The sequence below is a fragment of the Arvicola amphibius genome, chromosome 2 (genome assembly GCF_903992535.2).
Source record: "Arvicola amphibius chromosome 2, mArvAmp1.2, whole genome shotgun sequence".
Lineage (NCBI taxonomy): Eukaryota > Metazoa > Chordata > Mammalia > Rodentia > Cricetidae > Arvicola > Arvicola amphibius.
The window spans coordinates 55111556-55127444 of NC_052048.2; the positions used below are offsets into that span (position 1 = coordinate 55111556).

General features: G+C 47.2%; 1 protein-coding gene and 1 long non-coding RNA gene across 3 annotated transcripts in view; one reads left to right on the forward strand and one right to left on the reverse strand.

Moving 5' to 3' along the window:
* Positions 1-5377, reverse strand: part of LOC119807697 — a 171846-nt gene extending 166469 nt beyond the window's left edge. The window contains exon 1 of the long non-coding RNA XR_005284334.1: positions 5046-5377. This is a non-coding gene — a long non-coding RNA (uncharacterized LOC119807697). The remainder of the gene's footprint in view (positions 1-5045) is intronic.
* The window catches only part of Adamts9 (ADAM metallopeptidase with thrombospondin type 1 motif 9), a 173121-nt gene continuing 159921 nt past the window's right edge, over positions 2690-15889 (forward strand). For both annotated transcript variants that reach the window (XM_038319790.1, XM_038319791.1), the window contains exons 1-3: positions 2690-2810; positions 3404-3804; positions 8745-8907. In XM_038319790.1, the coding sequence (XP_038175718.1) occupies positions 2696-2810; positions 3404-3804; positions 8745-8907 (679 nt within the window). In that variant the 5' untranslated portion in view covers positions 2690-2695. The remainder of the gene's footprint in view (positions 2811-3403; positions 3805-8744; positions 8908-15889) is intronic.

The window sequence follows — 15889 nt, forward strand, 5'->3', positions numbered from 1 at the left end:
ACGGATACTTACATTATGATTTACAACAGTAGAATATTACAGTTATGAAATAGCAATGAAAATACTTTTATGGTTGGGGAATCACCACAATCTGAGGAACTGTATTAAAGGGTCACAGCATTAGGAAGGTTGAGAGCCACTGGTATAGATCAAGCTGTTCTCAACTTCACAGAGCTCTGCCTGCCTCTGCATTCATAATACTGGGTAGGATTCAAGGTACATGCACCACCATATCAGCTTACAGATAATAAGTATGAAGTTAGATTAAGCTTTCAAAATAATTTGAGTTATGTCACGTACTAGTCAAGGATTCTTGTCCAAGTACTTCATTTTTTGTTTTTGTTTTTTAAATCTTGGTATTTTAATTTGCAAAATGAAATAACTATCACCACCTGCCTTGTAGGGCCGTTATACAAACTGAGTTAGATGCAGTATGTTAGCACAGGGTAAATTTTCAATAAAAGAGGTATTACTTAAGATTAACATCTAATTAGCAAGCTCACTGATCTCAGGATTTGAACCATGCTTCTCTGCTATGCTTTGTACCATCTTTGTGGACGGAAGTTCTGAGGCTGGCTCTGAACTTCTGATGCTCAGATGAGCACTTCCATGAAGATGAGACGCATGAGCCTGTGGTCCTGAGACCTCAGGAGGTCACAGCAGGTACTGCGAACTTCTCTTCCAATAAGCTCTTATGAAAACATGACTCCTGCCTCAGAAACAATTTGAAAACTACAAGCTGAATCTATTCTCTTTTCTAATGATTTATTTGTTTTCTATATATTGAGGTTTTGCCTGCATGTATGTCTGTGTGAGGATGCCACATCTCCTGAAACTGGAATTACAGTCGTGAGCAATTTGGGTGTTAGGAACTGCCTGGGCCTCCTGATTAGGGAGATTTCAAGTGCACATCGCACTGGGATACCGGGTGCCTGTCCCTTTCAGTGGTGCCTAACCAATTGGATTAGCAACATCTTTCGGAAACTTCAGCCCTGCCAGGTCATTTTTCCGCTATCATCAGAACTGGATACATTATTGTTTTCAGGATGGGCGGCACTCCCAGCGCACTGTTCTCGGGTTTCTATTGGCACTTTGATAGTCTCAATTCTGAGTGGCAGGCCAAGCAGCAGCAAACTCAGTTTCTAGGAAACTCCGGCAATTATAAATTTGTTAGTCATATCTCTTCCTAAAATTGCCATTTCCTTTCCTTTGGAATGAGCACATCCTCTCTTCCTGCGAGCTAAAGGGAAAAGGTGCTTTTGAAATATCCAGCATTTAACAATTCTCCCTCTTTACTTCCCTTCCCCTCTCTCTTTTTCCCCTTCTAGAGTTCTGACTTTCAAACGTGCACCCTCAACGGGAGGGAGGTGATAACTTGAGGTGTCTGGCTTGGAGTCACTTCCCTGCTCCCACCGTCTCTACCGCTAAAAGCAAGCGGAAGTGACTGGAAAATCCCGGGGGGGGGGGTCGAGTGCCCCCCCCTTCGACCAACAGCTTCTCAGTCTTTCCCTTCTCCCTTCCCCTCAATTTCGGGCAGAGTCGGGGGCTCCAAAACTGCACAGTAAACTTTTTAACTTTTTTGAGCGGTGACCTACAGAAACTCTTAGACGCTCTAGCCAAGGGATAAAGACCCGGGTTTAAACTATTGCAAAACTTTCGGGGAACTGCGGATCTGAAACACAACCTGGAACCATAGGAGTCTAAAACTCTTGACTTGGGGCAATTAAATGGAGAGTGGAGCTCAGGTGACAAATCTGGTTCCTCGTGATCAAGTATGAGATTGGGACTCCGGCGCAGTGCTACTTTGTCTTGTAAGAAATCCCAAGTGGGGTAGTGAAAAGAGATGGTGACAGAATGAACGGGACAGGCAGAAATGGGGAAACGGAGAAGGCACAGTAGAAAGCTGGGAAGGAAGAGACCATCGGAAAGGAGGGACCCGCCCAGAGAGATCCTCACCAAGACCTGGAGAGGGAGAGATTCCAAGAAGAGACCGAGATAGGAGAGGAGAGTCGAAGTGAATAGCAGAGCGCTACCGAGGGAAGAGAACTTTCTCTGCTCTCCCTTCCTGGCAGGCAGACTCTGAAAACCCCACCTCGGGGAGGTGACGCGAATGGCCACCGATTGCTTGGGCTCTGCCGGAGCCTTTGGCCTCCGCCTCCGGCAGCTGGAGGGGCCTAAAGCGCAGTGTCCTGGCACCAGCGGCAGAGGAGGGGACAGGAGGCGGGCCGCCTGCCTCGTTTTCTCCTCCCCTCTCCTCCTCCTGGAGGCGTGCACCCAGGGTATTTGAGCGCCCGCGGGGGCCCCCGCCCCCTGGCCCCCCATTCAAGAAGCGGCTCGGCTAACTCGCCAAGCACAGGGCGCCCGGCGCGCCTCGGAGCGCACGTTCCGCGCCTTCTCCTGCCCGCTGGCTGGACATTATGCGTCCGAGCAGCCGAGCCCCAGTCCTCCGCCTCCTTCTCCTCCTTCTGCGGCCAGAGCTGCTCAGCTCACGGCAGGCGGCAGCGTTGCTCAGCCGAGCGCACACGGGACCCTCTCTGCAAGACCTCAGCGACTCCTAAAGTCAAAAAGTTGGCGGCAGGGAGCCGGGGTTCCGCGCGCTCTCCACTGCTGCTGCCTAGCGTCGCCAGCCACCAAAGCCGGCAGGAGGGAGGGGGAGTGAGAGAAGCGGGAGGGGGGGGGAGGGGTGAAGAGCACCATGCAGTTAGTATCCTGGGCCACACTGCTAACGCTCCTGGTGCCGGACCTGGTTGAGATGAGGAGCCCTGACGCCGCGGCGGCCGTGCGCAAGGACAGGCTGCACCCGAGGCAAGGTAAATGTGGCTCTGGACCCTCAAGATCCCCCCTCCCATACACACACACTCTGTCTCCACCTCCTCAACACACGCTCTGGGGCGGGCACCCCACAACAGAGGCCTCTCTCCTTTTCCTAGAAAGAATTACCTCGCGTTTTGGGCCTCTCCCTTTTCTGGGTCATCCTTAGCCAACCGGAGGGAGGGAGGCACCGCAAGAATTTTTAGGGCCACCCCCAGCCTTTTTTTTTTTTTTTTTGCCTGATTTTTACTCTTTCTCCTTATTCCCTGTCCCAAATCAATGCTACTTAGTAGCTGGGATCACTGGAGAGCGCACATTTGATTTTATTCAGGAATTTTTCAGAACCTGTAATTATCTTATGTTTCTAGATTTATTCATTGTCTGACTTCTCATGTTGTATTCTGGGAGCCTCGCATAGTTGTGGGCTGTTACTATTACAGTAGGCGTTCGACAAATATTTGTCCAGAGATGGAAGGTGAAGGAATTGACACGAAGGGCTGCGAAGTTAGGACAAAGCCCCCCATCTTCTTTTTAAATTAAAGCTTTCCCAGAAATGAATGATTAGCTCATTTGTCTCTGCTTCTCCCTGCAGTGAAATTATTAGAGACTCTAAGCGAATATGAGATCGCGTCTCCCATCCGAGTGAACACCCTCGGGGAACCCTTTCCCACGAACGTGCACTTCAAAAGAAGGCGACGAAGCATTAACTCTGCCTCTGACCCCTGGCCTGCCTTCGCCTCCTCCTCGTCTTCCTCTACCTCTTCCCGGGCACATTATCGCCTCTCAGTCTTCGGCCAGCACTTCTTATTTAATCTCACTGCCCATACCGGATTTATCGCTCCACTGTTCACTGTCACCCTCCTCGGAGAGCCAGGGGTGAACCAGACCAAGCTGTATTCCGAAGAAGAAATGGAACTTAGGCACTGTTTCTACAAAGGCCATGTCAATACCAAGTCCGAGCACACTGCGGTCATCAGCCTGTGCTCCGGAATGGTAAGTGGGCGCGTGCCCCTTTCCTCCTCCCCGCCTCCTCGTCTGCTTCTTTAAGACTTAATTGCACCCTAGTCTGAACCTACGGAGTCTATGCTCTGGGGTTAAATATCAACACTGGCTTTGGTCCCAGGATTTGGGGGTCTGCCGGCGGGATGCTTGCGCTTACACTCGAGAAGAAAGTACGCATCTATCCCCCAGAGGGTTGTGGATCTTATGCAGCTGTCTCGGAGATGCATTGCGCTTGCTGCGAGTAGTCCAACTCTGCCCGAGTAGCTTGCATGTCGACTTACAAACTCAGAGAAAGTTGCTGGGGTTGTGGTTTCTTGTAGCAAACTTGGCCGCCCTGGAGCGGAGCAGCTGAGCACAGGGCGGACCTAACTCCTCATTGGCGCTTCCCGAGCCAGGGATGTAAATTGACAATCCCGGGACACCCCTTCTGGAGTGCTGGGATATCTCTCGTTATGGACAGGAGTACATAACCTAGTGTCCCCGCATTCTTTCTTCTCAGAGCCTTTTATCACGTGCAAGGAATTTTGAAACTGAACCAGACTGACAGGGAAGCCAATTCTGTACCGGGAAAGGAAGGGTGGGCCAAGCACTCTGAGAGCCCGGAGTGAGGGCGGAGTCTGTCTCTAAGGCGGTTTTTGAGGGTGGAAGGGCGGCGGGGGGGGGGGGGGGGGGGAGGAGTAGCACTGCAGTCCGACTCTGCACCCTGCTGGCGTGGTGGCTGGAGGCGCTAGAGTAGTGGGAGAGAGCCTGGAGAGGTAGCCTTAAGAAGAGTCCCGTTCTTCTAGAACCCGTGGCAGTTCCAAATAGACAGGAATAGTAATGTAACAGCGCACGTTTCTCTACAAAGGTTGAGTGTGAAGGATACCACCCTGCGCTGCCTAGTGGGCACTTAGTGGGAGATCCAAGATGGTATCTCCATCCCCTGCATTCCTGACCCCTCTGTTTACCCTCCAGTGGAACTAACAAGGCATCCTCCCCCAATTCGTACGACAATTGAGAGTCTCTTACAATTCTGGACCCAACTAGGGTGGTCCTTCACTTTCCCAAGCGACGTGCGTCCTTCCACGCGCGTATGACGCAGAAACTTTCCCGCGGCTCGCTCTCCTAGCTCACAGTACTGCGCATTACGCACAATTGGCTATTAAAAGTCCGCGCCCCCGGTGCATTTACTCTCTTCCCTTGGCACACCCACCCACCTCCTCCTCTTTTTAAGTGGGGGCTTGGGTACTCACTCGAGAGCTAGGCTGCCACATTCGCTGGCTGGTTCTTGCGTCTTAAATTCCCGGTCTGGAGGTTACATCCTTCAAACCCTTCGAGAGCAGAATCCTGGCGAGAGCTCCGCACTCCAGAAGACTGGGTAGAGAGGACGTCTAGCCTGCTGGGTTATGGGGAAGGGGATGAGCCCCTTTACCCACCAGCTAAGTACTGGGAATCCTGGCGCCCAGAGTGCCTGGTTGAGATTGATTGGGGATAGGCGGAGACCGCTGTTTGTCACGGGAGGGGATGCTGCGTTGAGTCATCATGGCCTCAAACCTGGGCCTCGACGCTAGAATGGCTCCGATTTTTGAGAGGTTATCGCCTAGATAGGCTGAAAAGCCTTGAGGCGAATCCCAGAGAAACAACGCACCCCTGATTTAAAGCTAGGGACCCCAATTCCTGGTTCTTAGATAGGGCTGCGGTGTACTTCGTTGGTAAACAGTCTTTACTCCTCCTCTTTCCCCGCCTACACACCGGTGGAATCCGAGTGGCCCCAGCAGTTGTATAAATATTTTTCTGCGTAGGACCTTAATTTCCATTGGTGGTTTTACATGGTAACACAGTGCACGTGGTCTCCTTGAGAACTGAGAATCCGGGCTTCTGGACTGACCTAACCCCATTCGAATGGCGTATAATTTGCGACGGGCCTTTTTGGGGGGTAGGGCGACATATATTTTAAAAATATGCGAACTAGGTTTTTTTTTTTATCTTTGGCCACTAATCTAATTCTGAGCTTCCTGCCTTCGTTGTCTCCTGGAATTTTTATTTCCTCCCACAACTCATCTTTATCATTTCTGTAGCGGTCTCTACATAATGGTGTTCCTGACTCCCCAGGAAGGCTTCCAGGAAATCTGCCCTGTTTGGGGTGATCTAAAACCGTCCACCTGCCACACACACCACACACACACACACACACACACACACCCCACACCTGCCAATTCTCAGTGTCTCTGACTCCCATCTCATACATTGCTCTCCTCTGCTGAGCGAATGTCTGTACCTCAGTCCATGCTTCCCTTTCTCTCCTCAGGACCACTGTCTGAGAAATACCTCCATCTACCCGTTTCTCTCCCTTTGTTTTTGTTTTTGTTTTTCTTTTCTCAATCCTTGCCGTATATCAAGAGCAGGTCAATAAGTGGGGTGTAAGGTCTCACTGCTGTGGTTGTCCCCATAACCTACACGTCTCCTCCTAGTCTCGTAATCAGTATCAGATTCCACAGCCGGTGTTTAAGATTCTGACGTTACATCTACTCACCCATGTCTGATTTCATCTTAGTTTCTTCTTCTGAAATTCCCTATTTCAAGTAGTCAGCTGTATGCTTTCTCTAAACTCTCTTAATTTTCTATGTTCAGTCCATATATTGCCCACTGTGTGTGTGTGTGTTGCTGATAATTCAACTCTGGGTCTTGTATCTGTCAGCAAGAAGCTACATTCCTGGGTCAACATTTTTTTTTTCTTTTAAAACGTTTCATGTCTATTTCCCTACAAGACCCCACAGTCTTCCATGTGGTATCATTCCTCTGCGTCAGCTGTGCCCCGTGTTCTCTGTGCCTGTGTTCTCCTCTTCTGTCCCAGGCATTTGCACCCACACCTAGCTGTTCCTCTCGCGTGCTGTAGCGTAGACCGTACATAGCGTGTTTGTGTAGATGGTTATGTCGGTAACAGTCACCTCAGTCAGCACAAGATATGTTGGGTCCCGGTGATTCTTTCTGAAACAACAACAAAATTACTTCTGTCTCCACATTGTTACATTTATTGAGATTTCGCTGCAGGCTCTGTGGTACAAGGCCCTGCCCTCAGAGCTACCGGTTTTGCTGGTAAGAGTGCCTGGGCCTTCCGAACAACCATCTTACCCCAGGCCTCATGCTGATAGGTGACCAGGTTGTAATTTCACCTCAGCCTTTCTTCTCCATACTTTTCACCAGAGGCCAGAGGCCCCGTTCACACTCCTCGGGAGAAGGACTTTTATTTTTGGCAGACACTGATGTAAAATCAGGATTCTGAGTTCAAGAATCACCATTAATGCTAACCTGCTCTGTACTACTTAAGGGCCACTTAGGACAAGTCCCTTCCTTTCTGTGCCTCTCGGGATTCTTTCACCAGTCCCGGCTCCCATAGGCTTTCCGTTCCTTGTACTTAGGAAACCCCAGTTACATACTGAGTGCAGATGGACGTGCTTTGGTTAGCACGAATATGCTGACCTGCTGCTTCTCTGGGATCCGTCAGTTTGTCACAGACTATGCTAAAAGTGACTGAATCTCTGTGCTTGATGGGAGCGTCTTTAAAGAGTCGGGTTCTAGACGTCACTCCTAGAAATTCCGAATCTGTAAATACAGAGTGGCACCCCCAAATCTGAGCAGGAAAAAGATTTCTCCCAGGCTTTCTCGATCCTCTTTGGTTTGGGAAAGCAGTACCTTAGCCTGGCATTTTGCATGCCTTTTCTTGTATACGAACCGTGGGAGCGTCTTAAAATTCTCATTCTTTTTTTTTTTTTTTTTTTTTGGTTTTTCGAGACAGAGTTTCTCTGTGGCTTTGGAGCCTGTCCTGGAACTAGCTCTTGTAGACCAGGCTGGCCTCGAACTCACAGAGATCCGTCTGCCTCTGCCTCCCGAGTGCTGGAAAATTCTCATTCTTGAACTGATCCCAGAGATTTGGGTGCAGGGCAGCAAATGTGAGGTGGAGGATCTGGAGGATGTGGGTACAGGTGTCCGCACCTCTTCAGGGGACTGTCTTTTCTTCTGTGCCCAGAAAACAAGAGAAGGCTGCTGGTTATTTTCAGTGTGGGAAGAGGGAAGAGTTTGGTGTTTCCTCTGAGACGCTGCCCAATGGGCACTTTCAGTGTTTAATAAGGCATTGAATGGTTCAAGCTGGAGGCATCATGGAACATTTGCAAAACTTGGAGAGCTATGTGAGGAGGGGAGCAGGAAAATGGCTTTTACAAGGTGCCTATCATGCTAGGCAAGAACAAATTGGCCTAAAACTAATGACCTACACCAAAACCCACTGATCACTTCAAAGCCTTCGAAGGCTTGCACACTGGGGTACGTGCGTGACTAGTATGATCCCCTTTAACCTTCCCAGGTGAAGTAGAAGAAGGAACTTTATCTCCAGCTGACAAAATGTGAAAGCTCAGACCAGTGAGAAAGTTGCTCAAGCGGGATAGGCGTGGTGCTGGGTATGCAGGCAGCAGAATGGAACAATACTGCTTTTTGGGATAGCACTCTGCCTTGGCTGTGTGTCAGGGTGACAAGCAAGACCACCCTGAAGGCACTGTGGCCATCCTGTACCTGGTGAATGTGAAAGAAGGAAGTTTTGGCTAACCAGCTTGTCTCTCCTTTATGCTTTGGTGTTTGTGAATTTCCAGGCAGCCTGAGCACTTGAGACTCCCGTCGAGCCTCCCGGAGGAAGAATAAGAGATTTGGAACTTAGGTACCAAGGAAAAGCTAGACTTGGAAAGCAGGCATAGCTGTGCTGCAATCAAGTCAAGAATTAGCTTCCAGTGTTGTAGAGAGCGAAGATAAGACACAACTGTCCCAGGCTGCCTGGGTTCTCTCAAGGAGGGGCCCGGACAAACTACTCCTGCTCCTACCTGGGATTAGCTCCTTCTTTGTGTTGTGTTTTTGCCCCTCCCATTGACTGAGTTGTGTTGAATCAACCCCTCATCTCTCCGCAGATGGGTACGTTCCGATCCCACGATGGAGATTATTTTATTGAACCACTGCTGTCTGTGGATGAGCGAGAGGATGAAGAGGAGCAGAACAAACCCCACATTATCTATAGGCGCAGTGCCCCTCAGAGGGAGTCCTCAACAGGAAGGCGTGCCTGTGACACCTCAGGTATTTGCTTCTTGATTCAATACAGATGCTGTGTGACGTGGGTTCATTGCCACACTGCAAGAACGCAGCAGCTCTTTTGCTGTTTGCAGAACACCGCCGTATTCGGTACGGTTTGTTCAATCCTCTGGTAAGGTAGGTATAGCCACTTGTATAGATGGAAACTACAGAGAGATTTAGTGACTTTTCCAAGGCTGCACAGCTAAGAATGTACAGTCAGGATTCGAAATCAGAAAGCGGTGACTCCAGTCCATCTGTGGGCAAAGTCGCCTCTTCTGTTGAAGTTGTTGAGACTTCAGACAAAGCTGGAGTCTGAGCCCGTTACTGCAGTGAGCAGTCGTTTGCACTTTCTTGATGTCTTCTTTTCACTTGGTTTCGCTTTTGATTTGTGTCACATTTGCAACATATGCATGCCGCACAGGGTTTTGGATTTTATTTTGTTTTGCTTTGCTTATCTTATAATGGAATCCGCAAAGCCTGCTGTGTGTTTATTGATCCGCCTAATGCCTGCGGTTTCAGGAAACCCAGAAATAGATCTGTGAGCTTCCTTCTAGGTTTCAGTCCCATCCATACACTGTAGGCCTGCTGCTGGGTTTCACAGCATTCTGGGCAGATTGTCACCAGTGTTTGGCTGATATATGGTCCATCCCTAGAGATGCATTTTCCTGGGCACCTGAGGAAATTGATGCTTGTCTGTGGCCTTCAGTCTGCAGTGTTGTAGCATCCCTCACAGACCTCTAGGCCTGGCTGTTGTTCACCTGCTGGCAGCTTCTCACTGAGCAGCATCGTTAAGGTTGTTCTTTATGTGCTAAGATGACTGTTAAAAATGTTTTTAAAATTTCATCGATTTCTTGCTTATGGAACTCTTTCTTCATACCTGTATCAACAAAGTAAGTAGCTATTCAGAGTTTTCTGGTATCTTCTACAAGACTAAAGTGGAAGTTGCTTTAAATACTCCCCCGAGGAGTTGTCAGCATCATCTTTTGTCTCTATCAGGATACACGTGATGGTGTCTCGTGTCTTCATCCCTGCTAGAGATATTATTTCTAGAGGGAATAAAGATAAAGATAACTACATATAATCTGAATAGTCAATAGCAAGAGGATAGAATTATAGGTCTTTCGGTTTATTGCATCCATTCTTATGTTCTCACCATGGCAGCAAGGTGGGATATAACTGGAGTCACTGTTACCTGGTCTCTCTAAAGGAATGAAGAAGCCATATGTGGAGGATCCCAAGTTCAAGAGTAGCCTGGGCTGCTTTGTGACTTCCAGGTCTGCCTGGTCTATATATTGAGACTTTGTCCGCCAAGGAAAAAGGCAAAAAGAAAATTCCAAAAGTTGTTGCTGGGTGGTTGTCCTCAGAAACAACAGTCTCAGGAACTGGAGTAGTGGCAAGCCTGCCAGCTGCCAGCTAATTTAATCATTAGGACATTTGTCCTAGTTTTATTGTTTTTTTTTACTATCCTATGTCAGGTTTATTTTATTTCTCAAATACGCAATAGCAAGTATATATTTTAAACATGTTATACATGAAATACATGATCCCTCCCTTCTGTCTAATTAATGTGTTAAAAAGTACATGGTACTTGTATTTAATGCACTGAACACTAATCTATATTCTGATGTTCTTCTCCCTAAAGTGGCTACAGAATAGCTTTTTGAAATGTAGCTAGAGATGTCCTGACTTTTTCTAGATAGTCACCAAAAACTCAGGCCCTCCCCTTTTCCCTTCATCTCTACTTCAGACTTAACGAGGTAGGACTCCCTCTCATTGCCTCTTATCTGGTAAGGAAACTGATACTCACACAGATGAAGGGACCTGCCCGAGGCCTCACTGACAGTCCAAAGGAAAGCACTTCAAGTGTCTTCCTCCTCGACCACCCATTTTAATGTAGGCAGAGACTGCTCATTCATTCCTGGCCACCCAGACCCGAATATTCACACAGAAACTATATTAATTACAACACTGCTTGGCCCATTGGGTCAGGCTTCTTATTAACTAACTCTTACATCTTAAATTAACCCATGTCTATTAATCTGTGTATCAGCATGAGGTTGTGGCTTACTGGTAAGGATCTGGTGTATCTTCTTTGGCAGCTACATGGTATCTCTCTGACTCCACCTACTCTTTCTCATGTCTCTTCCAGCCTGGCTTTATTCTATCTTGTCATAGGCTGAAGCAGCTTTTTTTTTTTTAACCAACGGTAATAAAACATATTCACAGCATACAGAAGGGAACCATATCATTTTTATTCTGTAGGAATGCATGTGGGGAAGGGAAATAGGGTAGAGAAGTCAACACTATCATTCAAGAAAATATTCAAGGTTTTTATTTCAAACGAATTATACAACTTTTGATTTTTCTGCGCTAGTGGATACATTTTCAGATCTTGTTAAAAAAAAAAAAGAAAAAAGAAAAATACAAAGAAAAAAGTTTAAATATTTGAAATTGAGGATGATCAATGGGAGGTGACTCATCTTTCCAGAAAAGCTCACTTGGGCTCTAGTCATTGTTGATATTGAAGTCTGAGGGTACAGCCTTCAAAACACCAAGACCACATGTTTGATTATTTCTTTGTTTTCTGGTATTTACTTGCCAGTGACCAATCTGCTGAACACACTCCCTTCACCCTCCGTGATGAGTCAGGAGTCTGGCAGTTTTAGATTTTTCGTTTTAAGACAAGGGCTTCTGCATAGCCTGGGCTAACTTGGAACTCACTTATATAGACCTGCTGGCCTTGAACTCACTGAGATCCACCTATCTCTGTCCACAGAGCACTGGGATTTAGGGTGTGTGTCACCACCCCCAGAAAGCCTGGCAGTTTTGATTGGCTCTGCAAAAAGGTGACTGCTGGACCCTGCCTCTCTGTTTTCTGTTCCAGTTGCTCCCGTGTCTTTTTGAATTCAGATGCAGGAGCCTCATATCAGTTAGAAAAAGGTTTTGGAATGTGGCACAATTCACCAGCACCCTTACAGGCACTGACCCGCAGATACAGGTAGCCTTCGCAGGGAAGTAAACATAGCATGCAAGTGGGAAGCAATAGCTCTTGGCAGAGAGGGAAAGAGATGTGTAATGATGTCTGTCCACTCAGCTACAGTGATTTCTCCTTCTAATCGTGAGCAGTGATTGGTCACCGGCCTTCCAGAGTTCCCACATACGAATGCAGAGTCCCTTAAAACAACCAACCAACCCATGTCTCTCAGGCAAATGGGGTGAAGTCGTATCAGCGGTTTTAATAAGGGTCCAAGCAATTGGGATATTCAGGTAGATTTGATTGTCACTGCTGAAGCTGAATTTAAGGCATTAGTCACTCTCTGGCACCTGTGACTTGTACTTTAAGGACTCCACTTTCTCAGGGTAATTCTTCCCGGTCTTTTCTAGAAGGGCAGTAGAGCATTTGGCCTGGAAGAATCTTCAGTAGTTACGTCTAGTTCAACACTCTAGTTGTAGATGGGAGAGGAAACTGGAGTACAGGGCATAGAGTCAGTCGCTTATTATCAGGAATACAACACATATTCGACACCTGTTTGAACTTTTCCTTGCCCATGTCTGAGAGTGGCCCCTGGAAGCCGCACACAGAGTACAGGTCACATTTTAGTTACTGGGTTGTGGGATTCTCAGCAGGGCAGGCTACTCTGGCTGTTGCACTGCTGCATACAGATGGGATGTGAGCCTTGCTAGCTTCTGATTCTTGATGTAGGTCTCATTTTCAGAGAATCTGAGATAAGGTAACCAAAAACTGCATGATGGAGTCTAATGTGCTAGGAACCATGGGCTTACAAAGGAAAAAAAAATGGCTTTGTATGCATTTTTTCCCACTGAGCCATAAAGTACTTATTGAGCCACTTATCTATGCCATGATGAGAAAACTGGAAACCATCCCTATTCTATTGCATGTGACCTGAGTCACATTATAGAATATCAAGTAAAAATGACGTGAGCTTGCCGAGGTGTGCTCAGAGCTAAGCGTGAAACAATGGTGGTCTGGGACAGGGTAGAGCAGATGGTCTGCATTCACAGGCTGGAAGATGAAAAAGAAAAGCAAAGAAGGGTCATGAAAATGGGGAAGATAACATTGGGGTGGGAGAAGGGAAACTGGAAACACCAAACCCAGATGTAATCACTTGGAGCTTTGCAGTAAACACATTGTAAATCAATTATGAGACTTGCCCAAAGCCATTGTACCCACCATGGTGGGGCGGAGAGCACTTCCTGTTTGCTTATTTTCTCTTCCCCGGTGTAGAATTCCGTTGATGGAAAGCTTCTCTTGGCCTGGCGGCTGCCCTTTCTGGCTCAGCTTTGTTTGGAGGTCAGTTTAGATGTACATTGACTGCTTGGATGTCTCTTTCATTCTGCCTTCAAGTCGTTAGAATTCAAAGCAGAGAGTACCTGGATGCTGTCTTCCTGTGGCTTGCCTTTGTGAGGGCAGGAACAGATTTCCTGGGATCTCTGTCCACCTGCCCTTCGTCTCAGGGCCCCCAGAGGAGCGGGCGGGGTTCCTCAGAAAGGTGCTGTTGTCAATCCTTTCCACTGACTGCTTCCAGGTAAAAGCACAGGTCCTACGTGCCCTCTTTCTCTGTCTCTCTGTCTCTGTCTCTGTGTGTGCGTGCACATGCACGCACGTGTTTTTGGGGTGTGTGTAAGTCTGTGCAAATGCATGTGAAGGCTAGACATTAACATCAAGTTTTCCCCCCAATGCTCTCCTTATTTCTTCGGGATGGGGTCTCTCACTAAACTGGGAGCCTGTCAACTTGGCTAAGATTGGCTTGTCAGTGAGCCTCAGGAATCCAGCCATCTCCATCTCCCCAGTGCTGGGATTTGTAACAAGCTCGCTTATTGATGTGGGCTTTTCGTCATGGTTTCAGGGACAGAAGTCAGGCCCTCATGCTGGCACCGCTAACATTTTACCAACTCCCCATCCCCAAGTTCTGTTTCTGTGTGACCCTGAATCTTTCACAGGAGGGTTAGTTCTCATCAATGAACTAATCAGACTCGCTGGTGGGCAACTGAGAGAGAGGCGGTTTGTCTAGACCTGTAAGATACTGCTTCCTGTTACAACAATGTCTCCTTCAGCCTCCTATTGCACCAGCTTCCCCCATCCCCATTAGAACATTTAGAATTAAGTGCTCCTTGGCACATCAATGCCACACCTAAAGAAACAGTCAGCCAGCGGCGTGAAAGTTTGTGAAATGGTCAATGCTGCATATGGTAGGAAAGGACTAGAAACAAAAAGCCCAGAGAAAGACGATGAATACAATACCTTGCTAACATAAGGATTCCTGTGCAGCCATTACAAATGAGGGTGTAGATTTAACATATCGAGAAGTACATGTTTAGTGATCAGGCAGATGATGAACATCTGTAAGTTCCTAGATTTTAAAAAGTTTATTTATGTTTATGATTTTGTTGGGTGCTGTATCCTGGTGTTCAAGTGGTCAGTGAGCCATGTTAATAATAGTGGACCAATAACTATATATTTATAATTAACATATAATTATATAATAATACAGTTTAACAGTATGTGCAAGTAAAATAAATCGTTAGCAGAAACACAAAGATATGAGAAGTGATTGTTTCTGGTGATAAAGAACTTAGGCAATTTCTGGTTTTTAAGTTGATTTTTTTTGTTCTTGTTTTATTCTTTTGGTATTATTCTGTAGTGCTTTCCACAAGATTTGCCAAGTGTGTCCAACCTACGGTTCACTGGCCACATAAGCCTGAGGATGCATTGCTCAAAACAAAGAGTTTAACTGAAATGTTATGAGCACACGCATGCACGCGCACGTATTTGTGTTTGTGTGTGTGTGTGTGTGTGTGTAGTTAAACTGCATGGTTCTTAAGCATGAACTTTGTAGATGTCAACATTGTGTCACAGTGTCAAAGAATTGCACCCACCCCATTGTAATCCCTTAGGACTAGAGATTGGCCAGCAGCTTTTAAATGGGCTTGTCATGATGAGACAGAGGAAAGCCCCACTTTGTGTTTACGTTTCTGGGATATACATGGCTGGTCAAAGTTGAGTCTGTCTCTCAGTGCAGGTCAGCTGTCTCTTGAACTGACCTCTGGGTACTAGTGAGTTTGTGCTCTAAGCACTTGGTTGGACCTTCAAGAGTGCATGCAGGCTTAAAGGCTGACAAGTCAACACAGTTCAGGTCATGCATCAAACTCTCGTGTGCGTGATGGATGCTCTGCCACGTACTTTATATTAGCATATCAATATGTTCCTCACCATCATGGGGAGGGCATCTTGTCCCTATTTAACAATTGAGCAAAAGCGCAGCTCAGAGAAGTTGAACAACTTTCCAGAATCACACCGATGGTAGGAAACGGCCCTACAGCTCCATTTGTTCTATGTTAGGGGCCAGACTTGACTGAAAACACAAACAGAAGCTGCTTTCTAGAAAATTCTCCTCCTATCCCCCACTTTGGTGAGGCAAGTTGTTCCTGTATAGCCTCCCCTCCCCTTGAGCCTCTGCTCCCCCTCCCTCAGCCTCTCAGGACTAAGATTACAGGTGGTGTCGTCTTACCCAGCTAACAAATCCTTTCTGACTTAAATGTGCAGAGCGTCTTCTTTGGTTTGGATTAATGTCCAGTTTTGAAGCAAGTTTCCTATGGCTTATGTTGGCCATGCATCCTATATGGTTCTAAGCCTTTACACGGATTCTATGAGGTTTTGTCTTTCATTTTTATTGCTCTATATTTAGTAATACAATGATATTCATGCCCCCCTTGCCCTTTGTTGTCGTCCACTCTCCTGCTGCTCCCTTCCTTTTCCCAACTAGTCCCTCTTCTACTTCCAGGCCCCCTAACTCTGTTTTGTAATGACCCACTGCGTTTTAGTAGGGTTGCTTAGAGAGGGTGAGTGAAGGGTGGTTTACAGGAGACTGCACACCTTATCAGTGGGTCCACCACTGAAGTAAATGTTTCTCCCTCAACCCTACCAACCATTCACTGGGTACAAACCCCCAGGCAGGGGTGGGGC